This window comes from Falco punctatus (assembly GCF_963210335.1).
Source record: "Falco punctatus genome assembly, chromosome: 4".
Lineage (NCBI taxonomy): Eukaryota > Metazoa > Chordata > Aves > Falconiformes > Falconidae > Falco > Falco punctatus.
The window spans coordinates 45,225,796-45,242,734 of record NC_137583.1 but is presented as its reverse complement, the minus strand read 5'-3'; the positions used below and the strand labels follow the sequence as shown (position 1 = coordinate 45,242,734).

The window sequence follows — 16,939 nt, the reverse complement described above, 5'->3', positions numbered from 1 at the left end:
CCAGCCGCCTCCTCAGGGCCGCCACCGCCTCCACAGCCCGCCTTCCCTCTTCATCTCGAGGATCCATTGGCTGTCAGAGCCGTCAGTCATGAGAAGGCTCCGCCCCTCACCGCGCGGAGGGGGGGGTGGTGTCGGTGGGGGGAGCGCCTCTGACAGGGACCCCCCTCCCCGCCCCCGCCCGCCAGGTGGCTCGCGGCGCCTACCCCGCGCCGCCCGCGCCCCTTCGCGCCTTCCGCGGCAGCTCCTCCCCCTCGGCCGCCCTCCCCAGGTGTGTGCGTGCTACGTCACCCCTCCCGCGCGTACGGGGCGTGCTGGCGTCGCCGTCCTCCGTGCGCTCCGCGTCACCGCTCCTGGCCTGGCGCGCGGCGGTGGCAGCAGCGGCCGGACGGTTCCGCTCGCAGCGCCTCGGGGTTCGCTTCTCCGGCGGCGCCCGCCCGCCGCCTCGGCCGCCTTCCTCCGCCGTTGGCTCCGGGCCGTGCGGGACCCTCCCGAGCGGGAAGGCGGCGGGCTCGTTGGTGGCCGGTTCGCCCGCGCGGCCTGGTGCGCGCGGCGGATCCTGCCGCTCGCGTAGCGCGGCGCCCGGGCTCCCTGAGGTGAGGCCCGGCCGGCTCGGGCTCGGGGGTGGAGGGGGTGGGGAAAAGCCGCTGCTCCTCGTCGCCGCCGCCATGAGCGTGGAGGCGTACGGCCCCAGTTCGCAGACCCTCACCTTCCTGGACACCGAGGAGGCCGAGCTGCTCGGCGCCGACACGCAGGGCTCCGAGTTCGAGTTCACCGACTTCACTCTCCCCAGCCAGACCCAAACCCCGCCCGGGCCCGGGCAGGCGGGGCCGGGACAGGGCCAAGGGCCCCCCGGCGCGGGGCAGGGACCGCCGGGACCGATCGAAGCGCAGGTGAGTCCGCGGCCGGAGGCGGGGGAGGGGGGGGGCTCAGGGCGTCTCCGCTACTGGGGCGCGGGGGGGGGGGGGGGGTCCGGAAGGGGCGGGCGGACCCGGTCGTGGGGCCGGCGAGGGGAAGCCCTGGGCGGGCTGCGGGGCTGGGCGCTCGGCCCCCGGCAGCGCCGCACGGGGAAGTGGAGCCGCGTGTGGCTGCTCGCCCGCCCCGGCGGGAGGAGGCTGCCGGCGGCCGGCACACGGCGGGCCCTGGCCGGCCCGGGGAGCGAGCCTGGCGGCCGGTTCTGCCCTGGAAGCGCAGGGGGAGTGCGCCGGGGGCAGGGCTGAGCCCGGCCGGCGTGCTTCGCGGCCGTGTCGTGGCAGTCGGGTCGCTTTTCCTTGCGACGTTGAAGTAAGAAATCAAAACCGCTGCTGGGTGTCATTTCAGCTTCTTTTCCTCTTTAAAACAAGTACGGCCATAGGTAGTATTTGGTTATCAAGTCGGGTACTGAAGAAATTCAACGTTACTTCTAATTTCGTCCTTCATGTGACTAAAACCAAAATAGGCTTTTAATTTTTTATTATTATTGTAATCTTTATTTCTTTGCCACATTTTCTGCTGCACAGTTGCAGTGCTGGTTTGTTTTGGGTTTGTATGGGAGTGACAGTTGACATGGCCTGAGATTTAAGTTCAGATCTGGGTCTGGTTTACCATAACTTAAACGGGTGAATTTTTTTAAATATAGCCTGTTGGTACCTACATGACAATTAAATTGCATTTTTTCAACAAGTCACAAAAGTGAAAGTGAAGAAGGAACTAGGGTTATGTGCTCGCAAGTGAAGTGTTGCCAGTGAAGATACTGCCTGTCACTGTGCTACATCTTGACTGTGTCTATAGTAAAAACAAAAACCCTGAAAAACTGTTCCTTTAAAAAAAAAGCCGGACTTTTCTCCATTTAAAGATCATGAAATGTTCTGCTGAGTTTCATTACATCTGGATAAATACTCATGCAGTCCCATTATTAACAATTAAATGTATGTTATCTATGTTTTAAATATGAGTGTAACAAGGAGTTGAAATGCTTTACATAGGTTTTTAACCCTGAACCAAACATAGTTTGAGTGGGCTTGATTTTGCCTTTTACTTGCAAAACCTGATGTATCAGGGCTGGTAAGTGATACTGTGGATGCAGAAGTGAGCAAACTGGAAACAAGCCAGCATGTCCAGGCACTGAGAATCTACAGGTGTGCAGTGCAGGACTGAAGGTGGTATTATCCCTACAGTCCTACCCGTATCGGGTTTATCCCAGGGCAAATTGAATGACTTTTTTTTTTTTTTTTTTTGTACTTGAAAGTGCTCAGTGTGCAGCCTAGGCATAGCTGCTGCGCAGGGACCTGCTCCAGGTAAGAGTCTGGGATAGAATTGGAGATGTGACCCCGTGGGCTGTTTGTGTATTTTCTGTTTACTTAACAGCTTCTGAGTTTGGGTTTGGTAGACTTTATCCAGTTTGAGCATTGAAATATTAGCGTTATGAAGTAATAGTAAAATCTTGTCTGTGTACGGTCAGACTATACATTAATTGATTAAAAAGGCAGATTTGATAAAATTTCAGTTTTTAAAGCTTTAGTGGGTTGTGATCATTCCAGAACTCACAGTAGAGAATATGTGGCTAAAAGAAGAAAAGGCACCCCAAAATAAGCCTCATAAGCTAAAAGACCAGACAAGAGGATTAATTTGGATTTTTTGTCTAAACATGTTTGGAAAGCCTTTGAAGTAAAAAATAAAAAAAATATCTGGAGAGCACATTCAGGTACTAGTATGTCTGTAAGATTTTTATTTTTTTTAAAGCGAGTGCATTTGTGATGTTTCCGCAATTTCTTGTGGTCATTCTGATCTTCATTTTGACTTCAGAAATGTGGGTTTTGGGGAGGGTGGGGAGAGGGAATGGACCTATTGCAAACAAGAACTCTCAGAAGTGCAGTAAGTATAGTGTCCTTCTGAGCTGAGGTACAGCAAAATCCAGATCCCTGGATCTGTTTAGACTTGTACATTTCAACAGTCTCATGAGTGATAAGATCAGAAATTATGGTTTTTAAAGATTCTAGGGAAAACTTTGCTGCCTTCAAGAAATAATTTAAACTTGTTATGTCTTTTGGCAGGGGACATACTAGATAATAACTTCTGAAGCACCAAAATTGATCACATACATTTTGCTCAATTAAAGGTGGTCACTGTGATCATAATTGAAGCGACTTAAATAAATGCTCTTTATTAGAAGCTGATAAACACTGGAGGTGTATACTTCTACTCTGCTGTTTCATATTCTGGTACTTTATTTTGGTGTCCTAGTGTTTAAAAAGATTACTTGAGCAGTACAAAGCACCCGGTTTCTTAAAATGTGATTGATTTAGGCAGTCTACAAGAGCTTCCTTTCCCAACATATATTTAACTAATAGTTTAAAAGGATGTTGTTACAGTTGATTAGTGTCCAATTGATGAAAGATAGCGTGAGGTTAGCAGTGCAGAAACAATGTCTACTGTTTTCAGAAAACTATCTGTTGTTTACATATAATTAAAATCAAACATAGGAATACACTTTTCTAAATATTTTAAGATAGCTTCTGGTTTCTGTCTTATTTTTTCCCTTTTCAAGGCAAGGGCTTAGTTATGGTGCTAGGAAGCAGTCACACGCTCGATGAGTGTGGTGGACGAGGCACATGGTGTTAGTGTGTTAGTTAAGCTGTTCAAGTGGTTGAGGGAGGCTGGGTCAGCTATTAGATTTTTGGTCTAGACTATGGGGGCTGGATTTAATTTCCAGTTCTAACAAAGACTGTTTGTCTTAGCAAAATGAATCCTTGTTGCTCAGGTCCCCATCTGGAAATACAGCTTAGTGTCTACGCTGCTCTGGAGGTGTTGTGGCAGTGAATGTTCTCCGTAATATCCCCTTCCTGATTTTGAAAGGGAAAGCAAATCTTTATAAGAGATTATAATAAAATACCATAACTAATCTATAGCTTTAATGTAATAACATTATATACCTCTATAAACACCAAGTGGTTGGGTTACCCATACAAGTCCGAAAGTATGTATTTTTTCTAAAGCATGAGGGGAAAATTACCTAGGCTGGGACAGTGTGACTGGGTGTCCTGCAGTTACTGTGCAGCGTTGAAGTGTGTTGCCATGATTGATTGGACAGTAGTCTTGTAACGCTTACTCTTGTAGCAAAATACCTACTTAACTGCAATTAGTTTTCTTGTTACAGCTTGAAATGTGCTACTTGAAAGTAGAACTACATAAAGCAGATGTAGCTGCGTTCACTTGTGGATCAGCTTCTGATGTGGGTGGGGTACATTAGCTGGAAGCACTGGGAGAAACTGAGATGGTAATACTCTGTTCCTGCTGATTTTGGGACTCGCTTATACATGGTCAGTAGAAGCCACAACATAGTCTGGTTTACGATTCTGTAACTCAGCTCTCTCGACTTTTACTGTTGTCTCTCGACTGGTATTTTAGATGCCAGGAAAGGAGCAAGGGAGGGACCAGTACCTTGGTGGTAGTTTTGGAGCACCTCAGCGTTTAGACTGCTGTAGCTGTTAAACTTGCTGTGCTAGAAGTTTCAGTCAACACTTTTTAAAATAGAGGAGGCCTCCCCCCTCCCTTATACAACAGTCGATGGTGCCAGATTTTTAATAATATGCACATAGGCTAACATCAGAGTAGGTTTTAGAACAATAGTTGAGTCACTTCCTCATTGTGTGCCTGCCAAGGCCTAGTACTCGCTCACTGCCGGATTTTCATAGTAACAGGTGACATCATTCCTGCCTAACTCTCTGAAAGGGCAGGAGCTCCCCAGGGTGTAACTAACACAGTCACCTGGTGCAGAAGTACAGATAGCTTGCAATTGTTGTAGTTTCTTGGTTTTCTGCATTATAAAAAAAAAAATAGTTTTATTACTGTTCAGTAATCTTGATTTTTTATGAGCACCCAAAAAAAAAGTATTAAACTTGTCAACTGATGTGTATAATAATGTGTTCTGCCTCTTTGGAATAGACTGATAGAAATGCACTGGTGAATGCCTGGTATTTGTGCTTCTAAGAAATTCAGTTTAACTTAAGGCTTTGGAATTCCACCTGCTTCATGATCAGTTAATAAGTTATCTTCGTATTTTGTAAAATGGCATTCTATATTTAAAAATGGATATTTATCTTCAAACATCAGTGCAGATGCCATTACACATTGAGCTGATTGGATTTGGGTTCATCATCAACAACAAGTTGGTTGTTGCATGCTGCTGCAGTTTCTTTCAGTTTTTTTTTTAATCTTTTCCCTCTGCTGGTTTTGCACGTTCTGGGCTGACGGTTCCTCTTGGCTGATTCTTTCTATTAAAAGCCAGTACTTGGAGGTAACATCAATATAAAGTCATGCTATTTAGACTGTGTTTTGCAAATGAGCCTCATTTCATTTGAAGATAATGGAACAGAGCTTGTGTCATTGAGTCCAATTCCTTACTGCTGAGGGCAAATGTGAAGCGGCTTACACTTATTTTTAAGTTTAACTCTTGCAATTGGCTGTTAAATTTTAATGTGCAATACTGAAACTAACTGGCATGGAATCTAAATGAGACTTTCAGAGAAGTAAGCTTGTTTTGATTTGCCTATGAGTTACAGCTATAAAATGCTACAGCAACTATTTTTATCAAATTTCTTTTAATAAAGATTTAGCGTTCTTCTCGCTGTGGACAGCTTTCTCTTGTCAGAGAATCATGTTACAGATACCAGATAAATTGCATTACAGTGTCTTAAGTGCAAGAGTTACTAAAATACTACGTTGATAGACGAAGGCCTTGAGTGATTCTTATGCTGCCATTTATTAGCTAGTTTGAAAATTTTCAGGAATAAATTCATCTTGTCTCACCCAGTACCTTTAAAAACATTGTGTGTGGTGGGAGTATTAATAAATCTGATGATTTTGCTGTGATAGGGAAACTACCTCACAGGGCTCATCTCAAATGTTCTATTAATAACCACTGCAGTCACTGCGGTGGTCCCTTTCCCACCTTTTTCCACTCAAGGTTTCTGTGAATTATGGCATGCTTATCTCTTCCCACGTTTTACTGAGATCTTGGCTGAACAAGTCAAAGAATCAGGTGGCCGAATGAACAACATTTTGGGGGATGTGAGGATCTGGCCATCTTGGGAGGTTCTTGACAGCATGGTGTTAAGGTGCTAAGGCTCCCCATGGCTGTTAGTCTGTGCAGCAGTGGAATTAAACAAGGAACACCTGTGAGGCCCAAGGGCCAGCAGCTGTACTAGTCATGTCGCAATCTGATTTGTGACATGTGTGCTTCTTGATGCTCCTTCCTGGTGGTAAATGCACTTTACCCAGTATTGCCAAAAAGGACTTATTTTTAGCATGAGAAAGGGTTGGTGTGTGAAAGTTGCTGACGCAGCACCAAACATTGCAGGAGTTGTTGGTTCTGGCAGTTAGTGTATCCTCAGTGGAAAGAGCACACCTGTGCTTGTATGCTGTTAGTGCACTTGATCTCTGAAGTGTGTTGCTCTGAAAACTCGGCTGCATTACTGGTTTTGATGGACTTTGACAGCTTTCTTGGGTAACGTAGGCCTCGTTTTTTAAAAGGAAAACATATTGTAGCTAACCCAAATCTAAAGTAACACAATAGTGACTGTCACACCGGATGTATTTTGCAAGTATGTTTGATTCTGTGTGTAATATGGTGTTGTGGTTTAACCCCAGCCAGAAACGAAGTACCATGCAGCTGCTTGCTTCCCCCGCCACCATCTCGGGTTTGGAAAGGAAGATAGAACTTGAAGGTTGAAATAAGAACAACTTAATAATTAAAACAGGAGGGAAAACCAAAACAACAATAATAACAATTATAATGAAAAGGGAGTAGGGGAGAGGAATAAAACTCAAATGGAAGGGAGAAAAAGAAACCCCAAGTGATGCACGATACAAGTGCTTGCCACCTGCTGAGCAATGCCCAGCCAGTCCCCAAGCAGTGATCAGCAGGCATTGGCAAACTCCCCCCAGTTTATATACTGAGCATGATGTATGCAGTACCCCTCTGGCTACTTGGGGTTGGCTGTCCTGGCTGTGTCCCCTCACAATTTCTTATGCCCCTTCAGCCTTCTTGCTGGCAAGGTCTGAGAAGCTGAAAAGTGCTTGACTTGGTATGAACATTACCTAGCCACAACTAAAACCACCAATGTGTTATCAACATTGTTCTCACACAAAATCCAAACCACAGCACTGCACCAGCTACTAAGAAAATCAACCCTTATCCCAATTGAAAACAGGACATAGAGTTGGTACATCTTGAACAAGTGATACTGCCTAGAGAGTTAGAGACTCAGCTGAAAACCAGTTTCTGTTCTTTCTTGTGCTATTTCAATCTTTTTTTTTTTTTTTAATTTGGCTTATATGAGAAGAGCTTTCTTGATTACCTGCTCTGTGTTGTCCAAGTGGCATGAAGTTGTGCTTCTGATGTCTTTGGTTGGGGGGAAACGTGGATTTGGTGGATGGAGACCTGCAGAAATAGGTGGTGAAAGCCCTGTACAATAAAGATCCTGCTTTCAGGTAGATTCCTTGAGTAAAATCAAGGGTGAAAAAACCCCATGTTTGATGCTGCTGGAGCGGTTTAAACAGGATTTTGTGCATTGTGTAAGACTGGGTGGAAAGACATAATTGCAGAAAAGCCATCTCCTTTCAACTTTTTTCTGCTTATCAGTTGGCGTTTAAATAATGCTGTAAGATAGGAGCTAATGAAGCAAGTATTGATTATATAACTGGTATGTGCTCCAGCTCTTACCAGCATTTTTCTTTCCTTTTGAGATTTTCTACATTGAACACAAATTTTTGCTTTGAGGAGTAGGGGTCACTGTCCTTGGCTTTATGTTTTGGAGTCTGTTTTGATTGTATAACTTAAGCACTGACCTTGCATTTCAGGTTAATGGACCTGATGGCATTCTACAGAATGGAGCTGTGGATGATAATGTGGCTAAAACCAGCCAGCTTCTGGCAGAGTTGAATTTTGAAGAAGATGAAGAAGATACCTATTATACAAAGGATCTTCCTGTGCATGCTTGCAGGTAAGGCCTAAGCTTTGCCCCAGGCTTATTATTTCCAGGGGGCAGGAGCACTTTGTGTGAGTGAAAGGTGGATGCTTAGAGGATTTTGGAGACAGCCACGTTATGGGTAGGAGGGTGGTGCCCTCTGGTGAGCTCTTATAGAGACTTAGAGCTGCCACATCCAGCAGGTCTTTGAGCTCCCTTGAAGAATAAAAAGGCTAAGCCAGCCTAGGGATGGTAATGGTGGGAAGTGATAAAATACTTGTGACTCAAAACAGAAGCTCGTGTTTGATGCTTTTACCAACACTCATGTTCCCTAATTTTCTGCTTCCCCTCACTTTTGTATGCTACTAGGGAATTTAAATCTTGTGTTTGAATTTTCCTATACGCGAGTACCCAATCGCTTCCCATTTTTGTTTTTTTTTTAATTCCAGCTACTGTGGTATCCATGACCCTGCCTGTGTGGTCTACTGTAACACCAGCAAAAAGTGGTTCTGTAATGGGCGTGGAAATACATCTGGCAGGTAAATGGTCAAATGATGAAAATAACAATGACAATCTTGTCTTTAGAGTGTGTTGGTTTTGAAGTGGTATGATGGCTGTGACTGACATTTGGTGATAATCTAAGTCTAGTGACTTAAATGTGAACCTCCAGCTGCCTCTTTAGCTTTTCTGCTGTTCCCAGCTCAGACCTCGAATTTCAGCAAAACTTGAATCACTTCTGTGAAGTCAGCTTGCTGCTGCTTCTCCTATCGTGAATTCCTGCAAAGCACAGTAGAACTGATGCTCTTGACCTGTGGAGCTTCGGGAGGCTTCTTTCAATTATCAGTAACATTAAAAGAATTTCTTACATGTTTCCTATTCTTTCACATTCATCTACCTTTAAAGCGTTCATTCACTGAGAAACCACCGAAACTGCAGTAGCAGTGTCTTTGCTTGGATGAAAAGAGCAAGATCTTACCAATGTCTGCCACAGTGTAAATAGATTTTGTGTCTTTTAATAACTGAGTTGACATATCAAGTTAGGACTAAATGTGGTTTTCCTGTTAACTTAATATAAATGTATGTCCTCTTTGGTTTCAGCCACATTGTTAATCATCTTGTGAGAGCGAAGTGCAAAGAGGTGACTCTCCATAAAGATGGACCTCTAGGAGAGACTGTCTTGGAATGTTATAACTGTGGATGTCGTAATGTGTTTCTCCTTGGCTTTATTCCAGCTAAGGCAGACTCTGTGGTTGTTTTGCTGTGCAGGTGAGAGAATGCCTTTGTTGGCATGTTTGTGTCAAGTCTGTTGCATAACCTTGTTTCTAAAGGATAATGCTTGCTTTCATTTGGTACCGAAACACATTTTATACTCTTAATTTGCTACCATTCTTCCTTTAGATGACCATATAGACTTCATGCCTTGTGTACAAGTAGATAATGCAATAACTGAACATTGTTATGTGGGGCAAATAACTCTATAGAAAATGAAGCAGTCCTTAATGGAAGAAACGTGTGGTTTTCTTTTTTTTTTTTTTAACTCTGCTTTTTCAGATTTGGAAGAGTAACAAATCAGTTCAGAAAATTACGCTGGAGTAGTCCCTCTGTTACTTAGTGCGTTTTTCTGTCAGCACGTAGAATCATTTGAAGATGACAGTAAATCAGGAGTTGTTCTCTGACAGGTTCTATCAGAAATCATGATTTCATAATTGTATGCATTTTAATTAAATTCTGTCACCATGTATTTGACAGTAGAAGGTGTGTTTCTATGGAATGAGTTATTCTATTTGTTTAAAAAAACAGATGGGAAGCAATCCTGAGTGTTTTCTGATATATTGTATGTGTGCATAATCTTAATGGACTGTAACCACTTCCAAAGGTGAGTGTCATATATAATATTTTAGATGCTGAAACTTCAGTTCTAGAAATGCCCAAGAAATGCTATGTAGGATACTGAGCCTTCCCAGTGTTGAAGTAGCAAATACAGGAACTAAAAAATTAATTGGGCCGGTAGACTGGGGTGGTGGTGGTTGGTTTTTTTTTCCTTTTAACTGAGATACTGGAGTTGTTTTAAGAGCCTATTTTTACATTTGATATGATAGACTTTTTCTTACACCTGTCTAATTTAATAATTTTTTTCAATGTTTTGGTTGTGCAGGCAGCCATGTGCCAGTCAGAGCAGTTTAAAGGATATTAATTGGGACAGTTCACAGTGGCAGCCTCTTATCCAAGATCGTTGTTTCCTTTCATGGCTGGTAAAGATTCCATCCGAACAGGAACAGTTGAGAGCACGTCAGATTACAGCTCAACAGATTAACAAACTGGAAGAACTTTGGAAGGTATGTGCTGCTTTTCAAGTACTGGTTATATTTTACCAAGTGCTAATTTTCTGGCTTTATGAAGGAGGGACAAGGCTGTTCTAACAACTGTATAAGACAGAGGACATACTTAAATTACATGAGGTTTAAGTCCTGCAGATTTGACAAGCAGTGTAACTGGAAATTGGTCAACAGAGTCAGAGTCACGAAATTGTTTGTCTCGGTAGGAAAGTTTCACCCTTAGGTTCCTCAGCTCTGTTCAAGTTGCACTGTCAAGCAATCTGAAAAAACAACTTTCCTTCCCCATTTCGAGTCTTTCACTTTTTTCTGCTTTATGTGGTGACTAGCTGAGATGGGAACTGTTAGTCCGTGCTTGGTATTCAGTTAATGCTTTTTGAGAGGCTTTTCTGTACATCCTTTAAAGCATAACAGACCTGACTGGATGTGAGTGTAGTCTTAACAGGTGGTCATACCTTGATATAACTTCCCATAGTAGTAAAACATGCTATTACCAGTCCATTGCACAGTGAGAGCTTATCACTTGTTTGTGCTTAAAACCTTGAAACAAAACACTGGTGCTTTACATTCTAGGAAAATCCATCTGCAACCCTTGAGGACTTAGAAAAGCCTGGTGTTGATGAAGAACCACAGCATGTTCTGCTTAGATATGAAGATGCTTATCAATACCAAAATATATTCGGTCCTCTAGTCAAGCTTGAGGCAGATTATGACAAGAAACTCAAGGAGTCTCAGGTAATGTGCTTGAAGTACGCTTGTTTGAGGGGGCTTCTGGCTAGTTCTCAGGTATCAAAGCACGTGGTCATTCTTAACAGCATAGAACAAAGGCCCAAATATATGTCTTTATTACAGTACTGTCACATCATAGTAATCACAGTAGTAATGGTGATGTATGGTAGCAGGGAGAGGAAAGGAAAATAAATTGAGGTTTTAAAAAAGAGCTTGAAATACTTGGGAACTTCCACCTTTGTTCAAAGTTCATCTTTCCAAGAACCATGTTCTATCATAGAACTGCAGTTTGGCCACCTTCTTTTATGTTGTCATTGAATTTTGTGAGGTCATGCAAGCACTTACTGAATGTTTTAAAGTTGGGGGTGAGAGAATAATAATGCAAGTGGTGATTACGACTTCATTTCTCATTAAGTAACTTTCGTAGAACAGAATTATCTTCTGTAGATGGTGTGAACTCAGTCCATAGGAATAAATACAGAGATTTTTCTGTACTGTGACGTTGGTACAGCACGTTTAGTATTTCTCTACTGTTTCAAAGTATAGGACAGTGAGGGCTGTAGTATCAGCAAACAGCTCTTTAAGAACATAATAGATGCTTTTTCTTTACCATTAGACACAAGATAACATCACAGTGAGATGGGACTTGGGCTTGAACAAGAAAAGGATTGCTTATTTCACTTTGCCAAAGACTGATTCAGGTAATGACAACTCGATTATGTTTTGTCAGGGTTTTTTGGGTTTTGTTTTGTGTGGTTTGGTTTTGGGTTTTTTTTTTTTACTGCCCAGTGAATAACATAAGTTTTTAAAGAACTGTGATCTGGCCTGGGATATAAGATAGTATTGTAAGGGTTTTTTTGTGTCGGGGAATGGTTGTTTCTTGGTGAATATTCTGAGTGTGGGGTTTTTTTCCTTCCTTTGTAGATATGCGTCTTATGCAAGGAGATGAGATCTGCTTGAGGTATAAAGGAGACCTGGCTCCTTTATGGAAAGGAATTGGTCATGTTATCAAAGTTCCTGATAGTATCCTTTACTTAGTGAGCCTTCAGGAAGGCTTAATTGAAGGTTTAAGTCTCTCCAAGAAATCATTAATTGTGTACAAAAGTAATTTTGAGATAATTTTAATTTGTTGAGGGTGGGCGGCTGGGTGTCTGCTAAAAAAAAAACCAATCAAAATTGGGGAAAATAAAATTCAAATTTTTGCTATAGATTACTACTTAACGAGGTTCTACAGATTATGGTGATGAGATAGCCATTGAGCTGAGGAGCAGCGTTGGAGCACCTGTGGAAGTTACTCATAACTTCCAGGTGGATTTTGTATGGAAGTCAACTTCCTTTGACAGGTATTGAGAAAGCACTTAACCTTTGCAAATAGTGGGTGCAGTTGATGTGTATATTTTCCTTTACCTTTGGTGGGAATTTTTGAACAAGTTGTATTGTTTTGTGATGCTAGCAATCAAATCTGAGTATGCCCAACGTATCAAGTCTATGAACATGATAACTGGTTCATAGAGCAACAAGCCTAACTTTTACTAGAAATGGAATTAATCTGAATGCCATCAAACTATCTTTTTTTTTCTCATTTTGAAGGGATGCTTAGGGTTTGTTGTAAGTACATCAAGGGGAGAAACTTACCTTATGTCTAGTAATATTTGGAACGTATGAAGAAAAACTGTTTTGTAGTTCAGCTTCCTGAACACTGCTCCATCATGAAGTATGCTCTGATTTGAGATGGCATTCTAAACTTTGAGTTGCTTTAACTAGCTGAAATTTCAAGGCATTTGAATCTGCTGTGGCGTCAGTAAGCTTCAGACATGTCTGTACTGCATTTTGTTAGGAGTTTATTACAGTGAAAGAGAGAAGATGAGTACACATTTTCTTCAAATCTTGCACCTAAAATTACTACTGCAAATTCTTTTGGAGGCTGGTGCTTCTCTGTGGATTTTTCTGGTTATAATACTTTGTAGTATTCACATAGGGAAAAACAAGAGCGGTGTTCTCGGGGTCTAATGTTCATCTCTTAATTCTATTAGCAGGCATTCTACATTTTTCCCCAAGGCATTTGTGCCTGATGTCTGATTAACCTTTGTGTAGGATGCTTGTGGATAGTTGTATTTGAAGTCATACTGATATTTTTTTTTTTCCGTCCTTCCCTCATTTCAGAATGCAGAGTGCTTTAAAAACATTTGCTGTGGATGAGACTTCAGTGTCTGGGTACATCTATCACAAACTGTTAGGTCATGAGGTAGAAGATGTAATTATTAAATGCCAGTTGCCAAAGCGCTTTACAGCACAAGGACTTCCTGATCTCAACCATTCTCAGGTAACCTCATCTCCTTTTTACTACACACAAAGAATATGATGAAGAATTTATAAATAGAGGTTGAACAAATTTGTAACTTCCTATGCATAGAATGCTAAACAGCAATAAAATAATTTTTTTTTTTTTTAGGTTTATGCTGTGAAGACTGTCCTGCAGCGTCCTCTGAGCCTTATTCAGGGTCCCCCTGGTACCGGAAAAACAGTGACATCAGCCACAATCGTCTATCATCTGGCTAGACAAGGCAATGGGTAAGAACTGCTCTCCCTAAATCTGTATGTATAAGGTTACAATATTAATGGTCAAAGAATCAACTTGATTTTAAAAACTAAAATAACTTGTATCATTGAGCTAGTAAGGTTTTCTAGAAGTATATTTTTCTGGGAAGATTTGTGCTTATTTCAGAAAATGTTTCTCTGCAGCATGTTTTAGGGTGTGTGTGCCATAATGCATGGTTTTATTACAGGTCCATTGGAAAAAAGTTTTACAGTGTATTGAGACTGACTTCTTGCTTTATTTTTGTCAAGGCCTGTGTTAGTCTGTGCTCCAAGTAATATAGCTGTCGATCAGTTGACTGAGAAGATCCATCAAACTGGACTGAAAGTGGTTCGTCTGTGTGCTAAAAGTCGTGAGGCAATTGACTCTCCTGTCTCCTTCTTGGCATTACATAACCAGATCAGAAACATGGATAGGTAAGAAGTGGTTGAGGGGTGGTTGAGGGGCGGGTGGGGGGTGAAAAATCAACTGAAGTGTTGTGGTGGGCACAACTGATTAACTCTGTGGTGATGATGTGATACTTGCTTGATGTGATAACTTTTTGCTTCTATACATGTGTCATATTTAGTTTTACAAATGAGTTCTGCCATAATCCTACCCAGTTCTTAATTAGGCTGTAAAGCAAAATTCTGGTTTTTCTCTTCAGCATGCCAGAGCTTCAGAAACTGCAGCAGCTTAAGGATGAAACTGGAGAACTGTCATCTGCTGATGAGAAACGTTATCGTGCACTGAAACGAACAGCAGAGCGTGAATTACTTATGGTAAGGTTCCTTCGCTTCTAGCAGCTTGAATAATTGCCTTCTCCCAGTTGAGGTTTGCTGGTAGAGATCAGCGTACAACTTAAATTTTGGGAGGATTCCTGGGATGGTATTGAATATACTTCGGTGTAGAAATACTGTCTGTTGATAACCTACTTGACTAATTTCAGTTCTGTTTCTGTTTCAGAATGCAGATGTGATCTGTTGCACGTGTGTGGGAGCTGGTGATCCAAGACTTGCAAAAATGCAGTTCCGCTCCATTCTGATTGATGAAAGCACACAGGCTACTGAGCCGGAGTGCATGGTGCCAGTTGTCCTGGGAGCAAAACAGGTAGGAGCCATTGGATTTCACTAAAGAAAATGTCATTAAAGAAAGAGTTTATGAATAGAGGAAGTAGCATCAAGCAGTAACACTCACAGTGTAGGCACGTAAGGATACAAAATCCTTTCCTTTCATGGAAGGTGGTTCCATAATATAGATCTAAATGATTTTATTTTGTGTTAGTCCTCCTAGTTTTCTGTTTCTGTGGCATAATCTTTGCCTGGAATATGTTGGTGCTGTTGGAACAATGTGGAGACCAAATAAGATCTTAATTGAAAATGATCAGCTGAAAAGCTAGTGGATGCTAAAGGTTTATAAGCCTTAAATTAGATCTGAAGCTTATTACAAGTCAGACTGATTACTTGGTAGTATATTTTATAGTAGGATACTGCTATTGTTCTAGCTGTTGGGCCAGTTTCAGAAAATAACTTAGAAATCTGCAACCTTCTTTTTCCACAGCTTATTCTTGTGGGTGACCACTGCCAGCTTGGTCCTGTTGTGATGTGTAAAAAGGCTGCAAAGGCTGGCCTGTCTCAGTCTCTCTTCGAGAGGCTTGTGGTGCTGGGGATTCGGCCAATTCGCCTACAAGTGCAGTACCGCATGCATCCTGCACTGAGTGCTTTTCCATCCAATATCTTCTATGAGGGTTCACTCCAGAATGGTGTTACTGCAGGTAAGCAAGAGTGATACTCCTGCGAATTATTTTCTTTTCCACTCATTAAGGATCAAAGGCAGGCTTCTTTAATCTAGATGAGGGGTTTTTTAATACATTTGCCTAAAAAAAGAATTGCCACTGCACTTGGTGTTGAGTCTTTACAGTGCTTTGATATGAGAATAAGTGTGTTTGCTAGTAAAGCACAGTGCTAACTGTTTTTTTTACTTACTGGTTTTGTGCTCTTCAGCGGACCGTGTGAAAAAAGGTTTTGATTTCCAGTGGCCACAGCCAGATAAGCCGATGTTTTTCTATGTTACACAAGGACAGGAAGAAATTGCCAGCTCAGGCACTTCTTACTTAAACAGGTAAACAAAATTAAATGCTGAGATATAAACTTAAAAAAAAATAAATTTGTCCCAGTGCATCTCAAATGTAAAGGAGATTATTAACAGATCCATTTAACAGTCTGGTGACATCTCGTGGAGACAGTCACAATTAAATGAAGTCAGGAGAGTGCAGTATACAGTTCCTGCTGCAGACCAAATAGCTCAGCATTTCTGTATCCTTCAGAATCTCTGCAACAAAACTCAACAGTATGCTGTATTCACTGTGACTTGTGGTGCCTTGCTGTGCGAATAAAGGCGTAACAGCTAAATAAAGGCTTGTGTTTTCAAAGAAGTTACTTCTGTTTCTGTGAAGGTGGTATCTGCTTCAAATGAGCCAACCCCCGACCTCAAATGTATTGTGTGCTGGGATACAGTACTTCAGTGTTATCGATTCTTATGTTCTGCAGTAGCTCTTCTAAATTAATAAAACGTTGTTTCCTATTAACAGCTATGATTGGAATTGCTTGTGTGCTGGTTTTTAATAAAAGCTGCCATCAGGGATAGTGCAGGCTGAGCTGCCTTTTGGAGTCGATTTGCCCTAGGCTCCCTTTACAGTAAACAAAGAGAAAAAGGCATCTGCAATGGGAGCAGTTCAGATCTTAAGTGGGTTTGAATTGTTCTGTGGAGATGTGTGTTTTCCTTCACTAGTAGTATAAGGAGCATGGGACAATTAAGTGCTGGCCCAAATTCATTCCACATATTAGGCGAGTCAACTGACTGCAGCTGCAGCAGGAAATGCTGATCAAGTTGCATTTTGAGGCCAGAATCCAAATAGCTCCTGAAGTAGAGTCCTAATTCTTAGACTTTGGTGGGGTGCGAAAGGAATGGGAACTTAATTTTCTCTTTTCTACCCCTTTTTTTTTTTTTCCCTGCACTTTCCACTTTTTTCAGTTAGTGAGCTTAAAACACCTTACTCCTCTTATTTGTATGTGTGTGTTCATGTGCCTGGAAGGGAAACCAGCCCAACTTAAGAAAAATATCTGCTGTGATATTTTTAATCTGTCTGTTTCATGAACAGCATGTGCAAGACTGCTGAATGCAGCAAGCCAGATTGTGCACACACAAATGGCACAATAGTTGGCTGACAGGGAGACTGGCATTAAAAACAGTCTGTATTTAAAACTAGAAGATAAAGCAACTGAAGGAACCGTTCGCACAGTGGGATGGAACATTTTTAATGATCTTGCTCATAAATGTACACATGTACTTTTAACTAA

General features: G+C 42.1%; 1 protein-coding gene across 2 annotated transcripts in view; it reads left to right on the top strand.

The window, feature by feature from the left end:
- Positions 1-269: 269 nt before the first annotated feature.
- The window catches only part of UPF1 (UPF1 RNA helicase and ATPase), a 24,423-nt gene continuing 7,753 nt past the window's right edge, over positions 270-16,939 (top strand). The window contains exons 1-16 of one of the 2 annotated variants that reach the window (XM_080384204.1): positions 270-890; positions 7,837-7,979; positions 8,393-8,482; positions 9,042-9,209; positions 10,099-10,279; positions 10,850-11,011; positions 11,622-11,706; positions 11,930-12,028; positions 12,231-12,348; positions 13,169-13,328; positions 13,458-13,576; positions 13,853-14,017; positions 14,248-14,362; positions 14,547-14,690; positions 15,141-15,354; positions 15,584-15,701. In XM_080384204.1, the coding sequence (XP_080240330.1) occupies positions 666-890; positions 7,837-7,979; positions 8,393-8,482; positions 9,042-9,209; positions 10,099-10,279; positions 10,850-11,011; positions 11,622-11,706; positions 11,930-12,028; positions 12,231-12,348; positions 13,169-13,328; positions 13,458-13,576; positions 13,853-14,017; positions 14,248-14,362; positions 14,547-14,690; positions 15,141-15,354; positions 15,584-15,701 (2,306 nt within the window). In that variant the 5' untranslated portion in view covers positions 270-665. The remainder of the gene's footprint in view (positions 891-7,836; positions 7,980-8,392; positions 8,483-9,041; positions 9,210-10,098; positions 10,280-10,849; positions 11,012-11,621; positions 11,707-11,929; positions 12,029-12,230; positions 12,349-13,168; positions 13,329-13,457; positions 13,577-13,852; positions 14,018-14,247; positions 14,363-14,546; positions 14,691-15,140; positions 15,355-15,583; positions 15,702-16,939) is intronic. The other variant, XM_080384205.1, reaches the window with a different exon arrangement.